Source organism: Anolis carolinensis, chromosome 1 (assembly GCF_035594765.1).
Source record: "Anolis carolinensis isolate JA03-04 chromosome 1, rAnoCar3.1.pri, whole genome shotgun sequence".
In the NCBI taxonomy this organism is placed as follows: domain Eukaryota; kingdom Metazoa; phylum Chordata; class Lepidosauria; order Squamata; family Dactyloidae; genus Anolis; species Anolis carolinensis.
In genome coordinates this window covers 138,814,019-138,833,626 of record NC_085841.1, presented here as the reverse complement: position 1 = coordinate 138,833,626, position 19,608 = coordinate 138,814,019, and the positions used below count along the sequence as shown (strand labels likewise).

The 19,608-nt window shown below is 38.4% G+C and overlaps 2 protein-coding genes across 4 annotated transcripts in view; one reads left to right on the top strand and one right to left on the bottom strand.

Annotated features, from left to right (window-relative positions):
• Positions 1 to 19,608, bottom strand: part of mcph1 (microcephalin 1) — a 137,650-nt gene that overhangs the window by 15,383 nt on the left and 102,659 nt on the right. The window lies entirely within an intron of this gene.
• angpt2 (angiopoietin 2) overlaps positions 17,148 to 19,608 on the top strand; it is a 58,226-nt gene continuing 55,765 nt past the window's right edge. Inside the window, exon 1 of the mRNA XM_003215442.4 lies at positions 17,148 to 17,910. Coding sequence (XP_003215490.2) covers positions 17,623 to 17,910 — 288 coding nt within the window. The 5' untranslated portion in view covers positions 17,148 to 17,622. The remainder of the gene's footprint in view (positions 17,911 to 19,608) is intronic.

The following is a 19,608-nucleotide window of genomic DNA, read 5'->3' as shown; positions in this document are numbered from 1 at the left end:
CACCTATTAACATTTTCACCATGAGTTAATTATTGATAATTTAGCAAATTAAATCAATTTAGTTATTGGTGCTTATGCTAGTGAACTAATTTTCAAATTTCTAACAGTTAATATTGTCAGTTAATGTTCAAATCTAACATTCTTGGCTCTACCCTGAGTTCTCTGCTTATAAGTGACAGCACAGAAATATTTATTGAAAGGAATTACAAATGTAAAGCATGAGCTAAAAACAAGACACATGAACTTACAGGAACATTCCCTCCCACATGCACAGAAAGAAAAATCAAATTTGTCCATATAGTAGGCAAAGCAAATTTTTGACTTCTTAATTACTCGATAGAGTGTATTAAATTAATATTAATCAAGAGCCAATAAAGATGTTCAAACAACTGCCTAATACTGACAAACTATGTTTTTTTCTGTTTTATGATTTAAGATGGCTATAAATGAAGATCTGTTTCTTCAGCTGTTCTGTCTAAAGCTGCAGTAAATTGTCGCTTATACAGTATTAACTAAATAAAAATGTCTTATCTATTTCACATGGCAAATAAATAAGTTCTCAGTGTAATGTATTTTGCATCCAAATCTTTAGCACACACTGGTATAGTATTTGAAGATAATTCGAATTTAAGTAAACACTGTAGAAAAAAGAGGCTGAGAAGTATAATTTCCTCAAATGAAATCTATTATTGTATAACAGATGTGCAAGCTGATTATTATCCGAGTCATCACATATTTGAGGGAAAATGGTCTCTCAGCCTGCAAATTAGTATCCTGCAAATTAGAGAATTATTTCATGACAGAACTCTTAATCTCTGAAAAGAATATGAAATTAAGGTGTTTTTTCTCCACATAGATGGAGGCATGCATGCAGAAGGGCAGATACACTCTTGAAGTCATGGACAACGGGATTTTTGTATACGCGCCCACAACTATAAACAACAACAGCAAAAATTAAAGATCCATCTCTTCTGGCAGGTTTACTCAGTCAATTTTAATTTATGAATTTTAAATTGGTTTTGTATAGCTATGATTGATTTTGCTGTGTTTTAATCTTGTCTAAGTTTTTAAATCTATATGTTTTAAATAGATTTTGATTGTATCTATTGTCATGTATTTATCTAATGTATTTTAACTCTGTTGTAACATGCAACAAGCCTTGCAGAGAAGTTACTAAAATATAAAACATATCATCATCATAATCATCTTTATCATCACATGGAGTGCTGTTAAATATTTGATTGGAAAAACCAAACACTGTGGTGATTGCTCAACATTAGCCACATCATCGGTGCTTTCTGCTGGTTCATAATGTCAACTAGGCCATACGTTCATCTTCCATGGGTGCAAATTATTCATCCAAATCCACTATAGGTGAAATTAACCAGTGCTAGCATGGTTGTGCTGTACTGTACCTTTTCAAATAAATTATTTTACAAGACCTCTTGTTTTGATCTTATTTGCATGCACTTCTGTGTTTCATATCTCCAGATATCATATGCTTTGACAAGTTAAAAGCTGGCCAACTGGGTGACATTCATAAATAATCTATAATAAGCTTTAAGTATCAAAAGGGCTATTACATGGAAGATAGAGAAAACGTCTTTTCTAATGCCCCAAAGGGTAAGCCCCCAAACCAATGGGTTTAAATTACAACAAAGGTAATTCTGATTAAATATTAAGCAGAACATCCTGGCAGAAGAACTGACTACTTTAGAAGATTATGGCGTATTCTTTGTTGGTCAGAGGTTGTAAGGCTTCTGCCATGGGTTGGTAGGACGTTGGACTACGTACATAACCTTTGGAAAAGTTTCCAAATCACAACTGTACAATTCTATGATTAAATAACAGAATGGGAGCATGGTGATGAACCAGTGTTATGGAGTGATTTGAGCCCAGAAGACAAGATTAAAACTGAGGCTTAGCCATGGAAATCCATAGATGACAAATACCATCTGATCAAATCTTGCTTTAAAAAGTCCCAGTGAGACAGTTGTTTTAGATTGCCGTAAGTCAGAAATGAGAACAAGCTGCACAACAAATGGTTAATTATCCAGAAGAAACAATTTTAAACAATTCAATAGAAATTATGTTAATAGACATTTCACATTTTTATAACTTTCTATATACACATTAAATATATAATAAATCCAACATGTCAGAACTATTTGAAATGATTTAGTGTAACTTTCCAGTTCTGTATCTAAAAGAACGCTGGCCAAAGTATCTTGCCCTTTCAGGCTTTGAATATTAAAAATTATTTGAGACAGCCAAAAAGAAAAGAAATAAGAATGTACAAACTTTGGCAGGAATCATAGACCCATCTCAAAAACAGCTGGATTTGCACTGGGTCAAATACCATGACATGGCCTCTTCCTTACATTCCAGCCATCCTGTGGTGTTCACCCAAACTCTCTCTGCTAAATACATTGTTTATTGGTACCATATTGTAATTAAACTGTACACAGACAATAGGCATACTTATTGAGGGTCTATATGGGGACATGAATTTTAACTCCCATATGTCCAAAATACTACATAAAATGCCACATCGCTACCTGCAATACTCCAATCTTTATAAAAAGAAAAAGAAAAAGAAAACACAGAATACACATATAAAGTGCAACCCCTAGTCAAGGGAAGCATTCTTGAATGCATTATGGAAACATTATGGAGACCATATCTATGTCTACTTATCCATATTTCCACCTATCATGGTTTGATTGGGAATTGGCTCAAAAAATTCTGTTCACCAAGTATTTGCCACTAGGGATCAGTTGGTATATGTGAAACTTGTTTCACTTGGCATGTATGAAACAGTCATGGTTGACAAAATATAGCAGAATAACTTTCTTATCACCTTGTATCATAATAGAAATTATTTGGGCTGCATTAATAAGAGCAGCAATCTGGTCACTTTAGCAGAAAAAGCAATGAGGCCACTTGGCTCCACTAACCAGCTATATGAGCAGGTAATATATGTGTCCTTTTTGGGCAATGTGTTTAAAGATCTCTTCACACTGCCCTTTCGGGCCGTGCTGTTGAGTAGAGTAAAAAGAACAATATCAAGTTTATTCAGGCACAAGCTTGGTGGTTACAAAAGATATTTCACTTAGAGGTATTCTTATTAACAGTTACTAGAATGAGATGAATCAAACTCTCTAAAGTATCACTTCTTTTACTTAAAGTAGTTAAAACTTCTTCCTCTGCTCTTTTCTAAACTGTTACTTCAACGGATCTCTGTGAGTCCAGCTGGGATTGGTTCCCAAAGTCTGAAACTTGGACTATCCAGTGACTTTAAACCACAGTCACCCCTGTGATATACTATCACAGAATCTCTGTGCCTTTCCAGGACACAGACTACATTAAATAAGTCACCAAATTTATTTGAAACCGACTCAAAATGAACAATTGAGTCTCCTTGATCCCATCAACCTGGAATCAATCTTCCCTGTGCCTCATCAGAGCACAGACTGAGGCTTCACTTTTAAAAACCTCTTCACTTCTCCTCCCCTCGGCAGATGGTTCCGCCCACATCTCCATGGCAACTGCCTCAGAGGAGAGCCACTAAATGGCTGCTGCCGTCTCACACCTATCCAACCAAACCACAAGCACATAGTTAAACACAACAAACATGAATACAAAACTCATACTTCCTTACATGGTGGTGTGCCCACTACAACTCTTTTTTAGACAGAGGCAAGCATCAGTGCTAATATTTGTATTCTGGTTGCATCCAGGTATAGAGTCCTTTTGAGGCATGTTCAGAATCTGGATTAATTTGGATGGATGGCATAAATATGCCAAATATAATCACCCATTTTTAAAAAACTTTAATTGGTTTTCTGTTTTTCAGCCTTGTATTTCTCCAAGAAGGACAGCCAGTGTAAATGGAAGTGAGCGATCTGAAGCCCTGGATTACAAACTATGATTTGTCAAACAATGTCATACATTGGTACTAAATTTATTCTAGAGGACTACTGGTATTTGGCATGAGTACTGAGTTTCAGGGAAGGTGTTGAATCTCCCTTCCCTGCCCAAGTTCTTATTTATATAAGAATGTTCATGCTCATTCAGAAATTTCCTTTATCATGTTTTGTGATATATTTGGATAAAGCATGTATTTGGATAAAATATATTTCAAAAAATATATTTTGTCTTTAGGAGGTTTATTCTGATTTTGAGAACCAATGTGATGTAGTGGTTGGAGTATTGGATTAGGGCTCTGGAGACCAGAGTTTGAATCCACACTTGGCCATGGAAACTTAGTTGATGACCTTGGTCAAGCCACCTCAGAGGAAGGAAAAAGCACCCTCCAACACACACACACACACACACACACACACACACTTTGAACAAATCTTGCTAAGAAAACCTTTTCAATAGAATCACCTTAGAGTTGCTGTAGGCACCCAACAATTCTGATTTCCCTTCTTTCAGCATTAACTGTATTAAATGAATATAAGCTTGCTTAGAAAGTGAAGTTACACGAACAGGGATGCTTCACCTATAGTATTTTATATAATCGCTCATAGACTGATTCAAGATAGTAAAGAAAGGATGTACTCTCACACTTCAAGAATTTGGAAGTCCTGGAAACTATATTTGAAAGCATAGTCTTGGAGTGGAATTTTGCTCCTCACTAATTCGTAAGAGAGTAATTCCTAATACTCAGATCAAGAATGATACAAATGATACAATGGTGTATCATTTGCGAAGCAGACCTAGAACACAAAATCTGTATAGTATTAAATTCTAGGATGCCTGAAAACAAGAGTGTTGGTTGTATGAAACTTAAGCATTGCAGTGACTGTTTGATATGTAACAGTGCCTCAGTGGCAGATGAAGGTTAAAGCAATACATATTGTAGCCAGGAAAACAAGTACAGAATTATGGAATATGGTACTCTTTGACAGATCAGCTAGGATCCCAAGATCCTTTATATATGTCTAGGATGTTTTCCAGTTCTCCTTTCAGTTGCAACCCTCTGCTGTAAATTTAATGTTGCCCCATTCTATTATCTTCAAGGGTAGCTTCGCAGAGTTCATAAAGTACTGCAGTGGGTAAAGAGGACAAGAAAATCCTTAGTGAATGTAGACACCTCATATCTGGCATTTGGGATTTTACCTAGGCAAGTACTTTCTGTTGTTGTGTGTCTTCAAGTCATTTCCAATTTATGGCCATCCTAAGGTAGACCTTTTCTTGGCAAGGTTAGCTCAGAGGGGGTTTGCAGTCCATGAATACAGGCCAGTACCATATAGAAACCCTATCCATTGGGAAAATCACACTGACATGCATTAGAGTCCACATTTCCTACCACAATTTCTTGCTTTTAGAAAACACTTAACATGTGACTGCCCTTTTCTATGAGGGAAACAGATGTCAGGAACTAATTACTTTACTCGTGCCATAAGCATCCTTTTGCTCTAAAATGGATGTTTATTCCTTTTACCCAGTTTCTCACTTCCTTTTCATTCGCTCTGACATCAATATTGAATGAGTCATATGACTCCAAAAGTTGAGGTAACATGTATTTATACATTGATACCAGCTTAAAATGGGAATGTTCTAGTTGTATGGAAGACAGAATAAACGTTAAATGATTAAAATGTTTAAAGAAGTCAACTAGGAAACTTTGCCTGAGGAAAATGATACATGTTTCCTTTCTTTCTGAAACCTCAGTTTTAAGGGGAAGAAAAGACAACATTTTAGGGAATGTTTGTAATTTAGGTGAGAATTAAATTGTGAAATCAATTTCAGATAACTTCTAAATGAAAACTATCTGCTGTAAAATCTGTTTCCCATTATAGACAATGGGAACTCTTTGAGAAACCCCTATATATAAACTGCACCTAAAATCTCTAACTTCATATTGGAAGGTAGCTGTAGTTTCTCAGCTTTGACAAAAACCGAAAGGGTCTTCAAGCCTAACAATTAAGGCAAAATCTGTTGATGTGTCCCCAAACATGTTAGTGACAGCAACGTCTACCATCATGAGCAACAGTTGAAAGTTACATTAAAATTTTCAGTTACCAGAATGAAGAAACAGTTGCATAAATGTGTCTTTTTGCTAAAGAGAAGAAAAAGGAACTATAATGTAGATTTTATTTTTTGAAGACCTGAAACAGTTGAATGAAAACTGACCATTGGAAACCATAATTGGTTTCAGTTACAAAATTAAGCACCCCCTTCACTGAGATCAATGGAACCTGAATGTGCACCATTTTGGCCATACAATTCTCAAACGGACATTTTAAAAATGCATTTTTAATTAAAATCATTATGTTGTTCAAATACCTACTCCAAATCTAAATAATTCAAATCTAAATAGTCTGAACAGCTAAATAAATGTTGTTCTCCCATTCAAAATACTGATATATGAATAATTAGAGAAGGATAAAAGCAATGCTTGGAATGTTCATTCTTTTTTGTTTATATATGTATTGTCCTGTTCTAGATACTGGAATATGTATGTGTGTTCATTACTGTATTTCACAATGCTGCAGGACATTTTTCTGCTAAATGTTTTAGGCTACAATTTTCTACCTTAGTATAAGTTTATTTAATATAACAGAACTTTTTTTAACGTAGAGGTGCAGATGATTGTATTGCTATTTTTTTTTGGAATTAAAAGGTATACAATATGTATAAATTATTAATACAAAAGAGTGACACCCTTTCTTGCACAGCTGCGGCTAGCACAGCAAGTTAAACTGCCAGCTATAGAAGATGCTGCCAATCAGAAGGTTGGTAGTTCAAAGTTGGGGGTCAGGATGAGCTCCCACCATCAGCCCAGCTTCTGTTTACCTAGCAGTTCGAAAACAACAACGTACGTAGATAAATAGGTATTGCTTTGGTGAGGAGGTAAAAGGCGCCCTGAAAAACATGCCAGCAAAACCCGACAGGAAGGTGTCCATGGATGTCTGGCTCCTCGGCGTGGAAAATGAAACAACAGCATCTCCCCATGGCCGAGTCGGGCACAGCTGGATGCCAGAGATCAAAAGAGGGAAGGCTTGCCTCTGTTTATTTACTGTCTGTCTTTGTCAATTGTATAATAGCATTGAATGTTTGCCATATATGTACATGTAATCCGCTCTGAGTCTCCTCAGGAAGATAGAGCGGAATATAAATAAAGTATATTATTATTATTATTATTATTATTATTATTATTATTATTATTATTATTATTATTGGTATAAAAAGCACAAGAGAAAGACACAGAAAAGAGAACACACATGGACTGATAGGAAGAAAGGGACAAAGAAATGGAGGAAAGCATTTTAGATGCACTCTAGTGCCTTACATCTTGAGTCAAGTCTTGTGGGTTCATGTCCACAAAAGGTATTTAAAACATTTTTTAAAAGGGGTCCACAGTGAAGAAAAGGTTGAGTACCACTGCTATAGAGAGAAAAAAGTTTTCACCTGTTACTTTGCCAATGGAAAAAACATTCATATTGTAATGTCCACCTGTTTCCTTCTCCCTTGATGTATCCCCATGCAAAACATGTCCACTGGCCACTCCCTGATCACAAAAAATGCGAATAAATGCACAATTGAACTTTTGCACAGGAAATCACAGCATTACAGAAGTGGGAAAGGAGGTCATTAATGCATTTCTTTTATGTTAATTAAATAAAATATTCCAAATGAGCAAAAATGTTAATAGGCCTCAACCAAAGGAGCTATTGTCTTGAAGCAACTGTGATCTATCTGCCTCATGCAATAGGTCTCTAAACTACTTTTCCCAGACCATCCTTTCTGCAATTAACTCCATATAATCTTATGTTTGACTTGGGAACATGTATCTAGTTGATCAAATTTACAAATTTTATTTGGAATTCTTTATGTGTAACTGGAAAAGTCATACTACACATAATATAGTGCTATACTCCATTTCAATTACCATGGTTACTTCTTATGGAACCCTGGAATTTGTGGTTTAATAGGTGTTAAAGAGTTCTAAAACTACAAATATGTACCATGAATCCATAGGATGGGAAATAGAATCATAGTCCTATAATTGAGCAATGTGAATGAGCTTATGTCTTGTTTCCCCCTATTTCCCCCTTTCCCAAATAAGTCCTTTAAAAAATATTTGGATATTTGGCTAAGTTATTTTAAAGGGGGATTTCCTAGAAATGTTTCCCATGTACATGACTCCAAAACTGGCTTGTGTTTTAAAACTTTCACATGGTCTTTATTATGTTATGTCTTTCTACTCTTTGAGCAAGAAAGTCCACATGAGAAAGATTGTACGTTTCTTTCTTTTTTTCTTCCTAGAGATAGGTAAAATTGATAGTATAACTCAAAAGCTCATCAACCAGCTAAACAGGAATGCAGCTTGACTTCTTGCCCTTTTATAATTAATACAGAGAGCTGTATGAATTAAAAGCTGTTCATCAGTGGAACTCTCTGCCTTGGGCTGTGGAGGAGGCTCCTTCTTTGGAGGCTTTTAAACAGAGGCTGGATGGCCATCTGTCAGGGTGCTTTGATTGTACTTTTCCTGCATGGCTGGGAGTTGGACTGGATGGCCCATGTGGTCTCTTCTAACTCTATTATTCTTTTATTCCACATCTTTTGGGCTGAAACTTAGAAACAGTTGGCAGAACCCTTGCAAAATGGCTTTCATCTTAGTGGGATGCAGAATCCACTCTGGGTTCTAGGACCCATCACATGAGGGATTTTTAGCGTTCTAGGACTCTGCCACCCCGGTTGAGTGACAGAGCCCCATGCCGCCCATCACACAATGTAGCCTCACTTCCAGCAAGGAGCTGTAGGTCAACTGGGGTGGCATTGTAGTAGGACGCTGTGGCGCCAAAAGGGGAGCCTTCCTGTGTTCCATTTGGAACAACAGGGCTACTGCAGGGACAAGCTGTGCAGCGACATATCCCCACGTGTGATGGGAAATGTTGCTGCTGCCTGGGAGGGGGTGCAAGGCACCAGGATTGCCCCATCAATTCACTATGGAGGCTGGTGAATCGATACGGGGGACCTCATCAGTGTGACAAGTTTCTTAGTCCAAACTTTAAAGCTGCTATGAAATGTGCTGAATCTGTTTTGCAACTCTAACCTAAAAACTTGGAGCAAATTCACTGATACCTCCATATGGAAGCCATAAGCTTTTTCTGGGGAAAATTGTGTAAAGGAGGGAGACAGCCAGCAGGGAAAGCAGATCTATTCTTTCCTATTGACTGTACAGAGCATTATCACCTACATTGACTTGTCTTCTTACCTGATTGGGATTCAAATTACTATTTCTAGCAGCCGAGCTGAAAAAAAATCTGCACCCTTTCTCTTAGGAAAGCACAGCAGAAGGTGATTAATTTTGCTACAAGGTAACCACAGTACTATAGATCGTGGTATAAGTGATACCTAAACACCAATTCAGGGATTGCAAGGCAGTTACTTTCTGCCAATGGAAGTTGTCACTGTCCATAGCTAGATTTCTAGAGGGGCAAATGGATGTAGCTCATTATGTGAGGAGTGATACTGGAGGAAGAATGAAACATTTATATAGATTATCTCTAATTATCCACACAGGAGTCTGTGTAAAAGCCTAATAGATATAAGACTCTGTTGATGTAAGGCCGTGGTTCTCAACCTGTGGGCCGTGGCCCAGCAGTGGGCTGCAAGAGCAAAAATCTGGTCCACAAACCTTCTTCCTCTTTATTTATTTTATTAATTTTATTTCACCCCTTTCCGCAGAGCTGACCATTGCATTAGATAGACCACGTGGTTTTCTGTGGGCAAACAGATAGCAACTACTTGATGGCATATGTTGTTTCAGAAACTAGAGCTGATGTAGTCTATCCAATGCAATTTTCTGAATCAGCACCCCAAATAACCAAACTGAATCTAAAGTTGACCAAAAACTGTTTCGTAACCCTTTTGGTACTAATGTTGGAGAGTGGTCCCTGGTCAAAGTGGTCCCTGGTTAAGTGGGTCCTGGTCAAAGTGAGCCCTGGTCAAAGTGGGCCATGGTCAAAAAAAGGTTGGGAACCACTGATGTAAGGGAAAGGGGTAGGTCTAAATTCCCATCCCAATGAATATGACAATCTGGAGAATATAACACAAAGGCCTATGTTTTCATGAATTCTTTACTGCCCCATACTCATTGGGCTCCAGTACTACAATGTTTCCAAGCTAGATTATTGAAATTGAAGTTCATGTGAAATCAATGAGATGGTCTTGCAAAGAAAAATATTGAGGATCTGTACAATTTTATATTACTTCTCATGTGTTTAAGTTCCCCAGCTTCTGGAGTGAAAAATCTCTCAATAGCATACCACTACCTACTCGCTGAAAATAGCCATACAGCTGGTACCAAATTTTTTAATGCCTATGGGGTACGGTGATGTCTTTTAAAGGAGAAAAGCAATATGATGTGTGCATTTATTTATTCATTCATTTAAAGAGAAATTGCCTGAGGAAGGGGAAATTATTGTTTCCCAGGAAAGATAATTACCAGAAACACAACATCTGGCAAAGTCTATCTTTCTACCTCCTCCTTGATAAGGTGAGTTATGCTGAGTGAACTGAGTCCTGTTACTGTTGTTAAAAAAGATAAATTTAACTGAGCTAGCTTTGCTTTTTTATGTCAACAAGTATATAATCCATCAAAAGCAAATAATCAAAACATAATAACAATTCAGTTTGAGGAATCCAACAAAGACAAAGATGGAAAAGCAAATAACATGGGGAATAATACAAAACAGAATAGAATAGAATTAATATGATGCAATTAAATGACCCAAAATCTCCCTCTCCCAAGGCGTGGTTATGACTACAAGAGCAGATGGAAATGAAAGGCTGGAAAAACCCCAAATATAAACATATGAAAAAAAAAGTGGCTCAAAAATTATTTGATTTATATCCCACTCTTTCCAATGGTTCAAGGAGAGTTCATTGCATATTTTCCGGTTTAATTTTTCTGAATGTTAATACTTTTGTTCCCAAGGGCAAACAATCTAAGAAAAGATTTGCATTCTTCTTGTTTTATTTATTTAAAATACTTATATCCTGCCCTTTTGCTTGAATATAAGCCTCTAAGGTACTTGCAACAAAAGCATTTAAAAAGAAGATAAGAAGGCATTAGTGACCAAGAGAAAAAAGGATTGTGATCAATTGCTTCTTTTTAAAGATCCCACAGGGACCACCCAGTAAAAGTACATTGACTGCAAAACCATATTTGTAACATAAGACACCTTCTGCATTCCTGGTTGCGTACTATAACTTGCGTTCAGCAATATAATTCTGTTGACATAATTATTTCCAAAGCTTGACAAGGGATCAATTCTTCCTTTTGCCCTCAAAATCTGTTCTGAATGCCTTGGCAATCCTCCAGAGCATATTTGTGGTTGGCACAGAGGGATACTAGGCACTGGCAGTTGGAGGTGAAAGAGAAGGAAAGGCCTGTTGCACTATTGGGCTTCCATCTGCAGAATATTTCTTATTACATGAGATTTCATAGGGAAGGCAAACATGATATACAATCTACGCTTGAAAGTAACCCCTCCAAGCAAACTTAATCTAGTTATTTTATATATGAAACTCTACTTTATTACACCATTGTATATATGGTATAATGGTCCAAAAGGTAGAAGAGACAACAAGGGGATCAGCAACTCTTGATCTAATCTTAACAAATGTGGAAGACGGATCCTTAAGGGCAAGTGACCATGTGCTCCTGCAGTTTGCAATACAAAGGAAGGCTGAAACTAAGACAAGTCAAACACGCATTCTGGACTTTAAGAGAGCTGACTTCCAAAAAATGAAGGAATTACTGAGCAGCATTCCATGGACAACAATATAAAAAAAAGACAAGGGAGTTAAGGATGGATGGGAGCTTTTAAAAGTGAAATACTCAAGGCACAAATGCAAACAGTGCCAACAAAGAAAAAAAAAACATGACAAGTGCAAAGAAGCCAGAATGGATGTCCAAAGAACTTCTAACCGGGCTAAGACTCAAAAGAGACATGCACAAGAAGTGGAAAATGGGAGAAATCACCAAAGAAGAATTCAAACGTATAGCCAACTCCTGTAGGGAAAATGTTCACAAGGCTAAAGCGCAAAATGAGCTCAGGCTTGCCAGGGACATTAAAAACAACAAAAAGGGCTTTTTTGCTTATGTTGGTAGAAAAATGAAGAACAAGGAGGCGATAGGGCCTCTGCGAGGAGAAGATAGGGTGATGGCGACAGGGGACAAGGAAAAGGCAGAACTGCTTAATGCCTTCTTTGCCTCGGTCTTCTCACAAAAAGAAAGCCATCTTTGACCTCAGCAACATGAAATGGACGAAGGATTCGGAGAAATCCAACCCCAAATAGGGAAACAAGTTGTCCAGGAACACCTGGCCTCTCTAAACGAATTCAAGTCCCCAGGGCCAGATCAGCTACATCCAAGAGTATTGAAGGAACTAGCTGAGGTTATTTCAGAACCACTGGCAATTATCTTCGAGAGTTCTAGGAGAACAGGAGAAGTCCCAGAAGATTGGAGGAGGGCAAATGTGGTCCCTGTCTTCAAGAAGGGAAAAAAGAACGACCCAAACAATTACCGTCCGGTCAGCCTCACGTAGATACCAGGCAAGATTCTGGAAAAGATCATTAAGGAAGTGGTCTGCAAACACTTAGAAACAAATGCAGTCATTGCTAATAATCAACACGGATTTACCAAAAACAAGTCATGCCAGACTAATCTGATCTCTTTTTTGAGTTACGAGTTGGGTCGATACAGGGAATGCCGTGGATGTAGCGTACCTAGATTTCAGTAAGGCCTTCGACAAAGTCCCTCACAACCTTCTGGCAAACAAACTAGTAAAATGTGGGCTAGACAAAACTACAGTTAGGTGGATCTGTAATTGGCTAAGCAAATGAACCCAAAGGGTGCTCACCAATGCGTCGTCTTCATCTTGGGAAGAAGTCATGAGTGGAGTGCCACAGGGCCCGGTTCTGTTCAACTGGGCCCGGTTCTGTTCAACATCTTTATTAACGACTTAGACGAAGGGTTAGAAGGCGCGATCATCAAGTTTGCAGATGACACCAAACTGGGAGGGATAGCCAACACCCCAGGAGAAAGGAGCAGAATTCAAAATGATCTTAACAGACTAGAGAGATGGGCCGAAACTAACAAAATGAAGTTCAACAGGGATAAATGCAAGATACTCCACTTCGGCAGAAAAAATGGAATACAAAGATACAGAATGGGGGACGCCTGGCTAGAGAGCAATACATGTGAAAAAGATCTTGGAGTCCTTGTAGACAACAAGTTAAACATGAGCCAGCAATGTGATGCGGCTGCTAAGAAAGCCAATGGGATTTTGGCCTGCATCAATAGGGGTATAGCATCTAGATCCAGGGAAGTCATGCTCCCCCTCTATTCTGCCTTGGTCAGACCACACCTGGAATACTGTGTCCAATTCTGGGCACCGCAATCGAAGGGAGATGTTGACAAGCTGGAAGGTGTCCAGAGGAGGGCAACTAAAATGATCAAGGGTCTGGAGAACAAGCCCTATGAGGAGCGGCTTAAAGAACTGGGCATGTTTAGCCTGCAGAAGAGAAGGCTGAGAGGAGACATGATAGCCATGCATAAATATGTGAGGGGAAGTCATAGGGAGGAGGGAGCAAGCTTGTTTTCTGCTGCCCTGCAGACTAGGACGCGGAACAATGGCTTCAAACTACAGGAAAGGAGATTCCACCTGAACATCAGGAAAAACTTCCTCACTGTGAGGGCTGTTCGGCAGTGGAAATCTCTGCCCCGGACTGTGGTGGAGGCTCCTTCTTTGGAGGCTTTTAAGCAGAGGCTGGATGGCTATCTGTCGGGGGTGCTTTGAATGCGATTTCCTGCTTCTTGGCAGGGGGTTGGACTGGATGGCCCATGAGATCTCTTCCAATTCTACTATTCTATGATTCTATAATAGAATTTGAGTATCCATGGATTTTATTATCCATGGGGGGTCCTGAAATCAGCCCCCAGTGGACACCAAGGCTCCACTGTACACCAATAAGATAGCACACATGTATGCATTTAACTTTTTTGGACTTTTTAGAAGATTTCAAAATCTATTTTTCACTTTAGAAGACATAATAAAAGTGAAAATGTTCTATACACAACTGGGTATCATCATATAGACTCCAGATTATCTCAAATAAGAAAAAAAAACTGCAGTTACAGAGTTAATATGGCCACACACACACACACACACACACACACATATGCATACAAATATTTATATATATTGAGTCTATTATTTGGCATGCACTGAAATGGCTGTACAAAAGATGGTGGTAGTCAGCCGTCAGGGCGAAATGCCCCCACAAATAACCCATTTATCAAGAATAGCTTAAATGGCACAAAAGAGTTAGCAAGTTTCATGTTCTCCAGCTTTTCTGGGGGCTTGATGGAGGAGAGACATTTAGTGGGGTCAAGGTTTTGTGGCTGTGTTGACTGCTCTGAGAGGAACAGGGACTATAATTATGTCTATTTTATGTTAGACTCACTATGTGGGTTTATCAGTGAAACAGCACAGTTTGGGAACTATGTGAACCTCGGAAAGATCTCAAATAGCAATGTGGGAGTGGAAGACCTTCTAGATCACGGAGAACAAGCCAAGAATCTCTTTTTGGCGCCCAACTCTTGCCATGTCAACATCCTGTGGTAAAATTAGCAGGATAGTATGGGAGATTCCAACCACGATCCCTCCTCCTCAGGCTTCTGACCATGCCATTGATGATGAGAAAGTGCACCAAGAACAGAAGGCTAATGCATGGTTGGCTTGACAAATCCACAAAACAAGGCCTTCACCACACAAAAAAAATCAACCCACTCAGCCAAGCAAAACATGACAAATTGAGTTAGACTAATCTTGCTTCCTTTTTGGACAAGAATTTTTAGGATTCCTAAGAATGTAAGCATAATTTTTAATGAAATGTGGTCAAACAATTTTCTCTTCACTTAGAAGGATAGATAGATAGTTACCATTTTTAAATTTCTACTAGTAACAGTTTGGCCAGCTGGAAAGAAGCATATTTCACAATTACCTACTTTAGGAAATTGTCTCATTCCATGTCAGGCTATTTGTCCAGTTGGGGGGCAAAATCACTGTAACACTGTACAATCTACTCTGATTTTCAGCAACCATTCTGAGCAGCAGTTTTTGCCATTACTTGCTGCATGATTCTTTAAAACTGAAAATGCCACAATCTGGATCTGAGATTTTCTGCATACAACAATGTAGACAGCATGACAGCGTACGCATCATATAAACTTAATTTGATATGGGAAAATGGTCCCTCCTTTTCTAATAGGAGCATGCACTTCAATTTGAATACTAGCTTAGGCAAACTCATCATGATAGATAAAAAGAAAGATCTCAATATGACCCCTGTATTTGCAGTTTCACTTATCCATGATTTAATTTATTAACTTAGAATCAAAGAATCATAGAGTTGGAAGAGACCTCATGGGCCATTCAGTCTAACCCCCTGCCAAGAAGCAGGAAAATTGCATTCAAAGCACCCCTGACAGGCGGCCATCCAGCCTCTGTTTAAAAGCCTTCAAAGAAAGAGTCTCCACCACACTCCGGGGCTGAGAGTTCCACTGCTGAACAGCTCTCACAGTCAGGAAGTTCTTTCTTATGTTCAGGTGGAATCTCCTTTCCTGAAGTTTGAAGCCATTGTTCTGCATCCTAGGCTTTCAGTACAAGTAACAACCTCTTCTCAGTAACTCCACTGTTTGTCTCAATACAAATAACAGGGTTTGCTATTTACCTGTATTTTCAGGTATCCATGTGAAATCTGGAAACTATTCACTGCAGATATGGGAGTCATATTGTACTCTAGCCATCTCTTCTATACAGATATGATGCCTTCATGCTGGTAGTTACCAAATTGTACATTTATATTTGTCTAAGTTGGTACCACATATATAAACCTGAGTGTGTGAGATGAGTATTTAGTTGTGATTTCCAGTAATACGTTCAAGTCAAAGTTCCACTGAAAGCTAATACAGTGAGCCATTGGTATTCACTGGGGTTTACTTCCAGGATCCCACCCCCAAGGATACCCAATATATACAATGACACAGTAAAATGGTGCACTTGATATAAAATGGAAAAATCAAGCTTTGCTTTTTGGATTTTATATTTTCAAAGCATAGATGGTTGAATTCTTGGATATAGGATTCATGGATATGAAGTGCTGCACACTGCACAGGGCAATATTAGCTATATTCACAGGTTTTAGGGAATGCATGTGGGCATACAAGGGGAATGACATTGGTACCAGTCCAGACTCCAACATTATTCTGCACACTAGCCTCATTGAAATATATGGTATGGACTGAAAGTAATTTTGTTGCTGTTATGGATATGTTCAGTGAATATTCTTAGTATGAAGTGAAAATGTCAGATGGATTGCTGGCATGAGGCTTGCCTGGCCTCACTATGCAAAGATGTCAGGTGAGGTTCCTCACTCTCTTAAGCCACAGGATCTTAGAAGAGAAAAAGGGATAGGGGAATAGGTCCTGAGCCATGTCTCCAAGGTCATTGCTTTCCTGGATTGGGAAATGGGATGGGTGGATAAAGCCAGTGATGGGCAAAATCAGTTCTGGACTTAGCTGGCATCTCAAAGACTACAGTGATGACTGATGGCTTCCATGCCAGTGAGGGGTGGGGGGTGGATTTGCCTGGGTTTTAGTTTGAACTACAAAGATGCTAACCAGCATGCAGAGTCCCCCCTGCGCCAACAAGACAGGTTAAGGGAATCATGTAAAGTCTGGATCAAAACACAGGGAGAATTAATCAAGCTAGTCATATTACTGTGCCATTAGCTGCTACTGACAGACTTTGGGAAAACTGGGTAAAAAGTGACAGGTGAGATCCATAGTATGCAAGTGTCTATACATGACAGTAAGGTATGCACCCTGCTGTCTTGCTTGTCAAGAACAAATTCAGTCTTTGAGCTGAAATAGCTTCCCCAGCCACATGTTAAGTAAATCATGAGGGGAAAAGGGAATTTCCCCATCTCTCCAAAAGGAAGCAAAGACATGCCTGTGACCATGCCTTTAAAGTATTGAAAATGAAAAATATACACATGCAGCACCAAACTAAGATCCACACAAGAGGAGATTTCCAGGGACTGTGAGGGACCCTGAAGTGGGGAGGTGCTTTGGAAATCCAGCGTGTTCCTGCAGCTGATCTCTCCCCCCTCCCTCTCCGTTTCCTGCAGCTCAATGGATAAAACAGCATGCTCTGAACAGGCACACTGCCTTCACAACAGGACCCTCACCAGGAAGAACACGGATGCCCAAAGAGGGAGGAAGCTTTTCAACTGCACATGCTTATGTCCTCTTATCAAGACATTTGAGTAAAGAGAGAGGAGCGCTGTATAAGGAGGGGGAAAATACTTCTCGATGGCTAAACCTGGGTTACGGATCTGACAGCAGCTGAGAGAGATCTGCATGGAACAGTCTGCAACTTTTTAACCACGTTTGGGATATAAGGAGAACTTGGGATTCTTTGCCCAGACTTACCCATGTCAGTGAGGTACTGACAGACGGTTGCAAGGGGCAATCTAGATAACCTGAGCTGTTTAACAACACCCACCCTGCTGACTATTAGACAAGAGAAAATGTGGCTGCCTGTTTGTTTTTCTGTGAGCTGCAGTCTTCTTCTAGTTTCAGGATACAACTCATTTCGGAAAAGCATAGAGACCCTAGGCAAGAAACAATATCAAGTCCAACATGGATTGTGTAGCTATACTTTTCTCCTGCCTGAGATGGACAACTGTCGATCGGCTTCAACTTCCTATGTCTCAAATGCAGTCCAGAGGGATGCACCCTTAGATTATGATGATTCCGTACAAAGGCTTCAGCTTCTTGAAAACATCCTGGAAAACAACACTCAATGGCTAATGAAGGTAACAAAACAAACAAACAAAAAAGCAACAAGAGCCTAACTGCTATCCTTTATGAAAGCTCTGGCTTTACTACAGAAAATATCAATATCTTTTCCTAATGTTTTTGTAGGGAGGGTAGAATGCATTTCAGGACATGTTATTCAATGCAAATGACTTTACTGAAAACTATGAAGAGAGGTGGCATGCTTTTTAGAGCCATGTGAAAAATTCAGCATTGGATGCTGCTTTCTTGAACGAGTTAAAGTGATTCATTGATGACTTATTCCAAAACATTGTATTCTACTTTTTAGAGAAAGTTTTCAAGTGTTTTTTAAAGAATAGTAGCTATTTTATTCCTCCCTATATTATCTTCTTAGAAAGTTATGCTTAAACTCTGCATCTAAAGACTTAAACTCTGATTCATATTTGGCATCACATTCCCAGACACATAAATTCCAACGGAATTTCCTTCCAGTTTAAATTTGTTTAGGAGTGTTGACTACAGTCTAAAAAGCAGTAAAGGCATTAGCAGAAAGACCAGATACCCACTGTATACTGTTTTGAGGGATTCTAATTCTCTTGGCATTTCAGTAACAGCATTTGGGAATAAGTAGCCAGTGGATTATAGAATAGATTTGTAAAAAAACCAAAAAAAAAACAAAACAAACCAATTTCAATTATTGCTGTAAGTGAATTTATGATTTCTAGCTATAGAACAAAGAGTAGAATTTAAGAAAACTAGACCTGATTATTAATACGGTTGCATAGAGGGATGTGAACAGATAACATTTTCTTAAGGTCTCAGTGTAATTTCTGCACTATAAATGGTTGGATATATAAATATCAGAAAGGGTTAATTATAGGAACAAAATAAGCTGCTTGCACAGAAAATAACCCAAAGAAGATTATTTTTAGCGCTATTATTCATTTAGAGCTCCATCATATATGTTTATTCTGAGCCATACTGAATTCAATGGGCTTTATTTTCAAGTAAATATGAAAATGTCATCTTAAATAAGCCACCAGGACTAATTGAAAACAAAGTCCAACTAAAGTGCCAGGTGTCTTAACAGTGTCTCCTGATCCAACAACTACATTCTAAGAAAGAAACACGTGGCTGAAAATGTAGGCAGATTCATTTAAAAGTAGGCCTCCTTGAACTGCATGGCATAAATTCCCTAATAAATTTGCTAAGGAATAGTGGTATTCTACAATAAACAAACAATAGTCAGAAAACACAGTACTCAATAGATGGATTGTCTGTTTTGAGTAGCTGTCTGTACCTTAAAACTATTATTGCTGCAACAAATCATGACTCTAGGGGACTAAATCCTGCCTGTCTGAATGAGGGTTAAACATATAATCTTGTATAAGCCTGTGAACTTTTCAACCAACTGTTTATTGAGACAGGGACTATAGATTAATATGTCTCCCTCCACACTCCCAGTCCATCATAATTGGAACTTGTTTCTTTCAGCCATGTATCTAGGAACACATTTTCATATTTTTTGTTAAGCCAGCTGGCCGTTTAAACATATCATATGATGTCTGAAATGGGTTCAAACAGTAACCTCAGCATTTAAGGCAGTATTGGAAAACCTGAAGATTTATTTAGGTTATTAGGCTGTTCAGAATAAACATATATAAGGACAAGAGATCATAGAAATAAAGAAATGAAGCTGAAGAAATTAAGTTATCATTTAGGTTAATAGATTTATT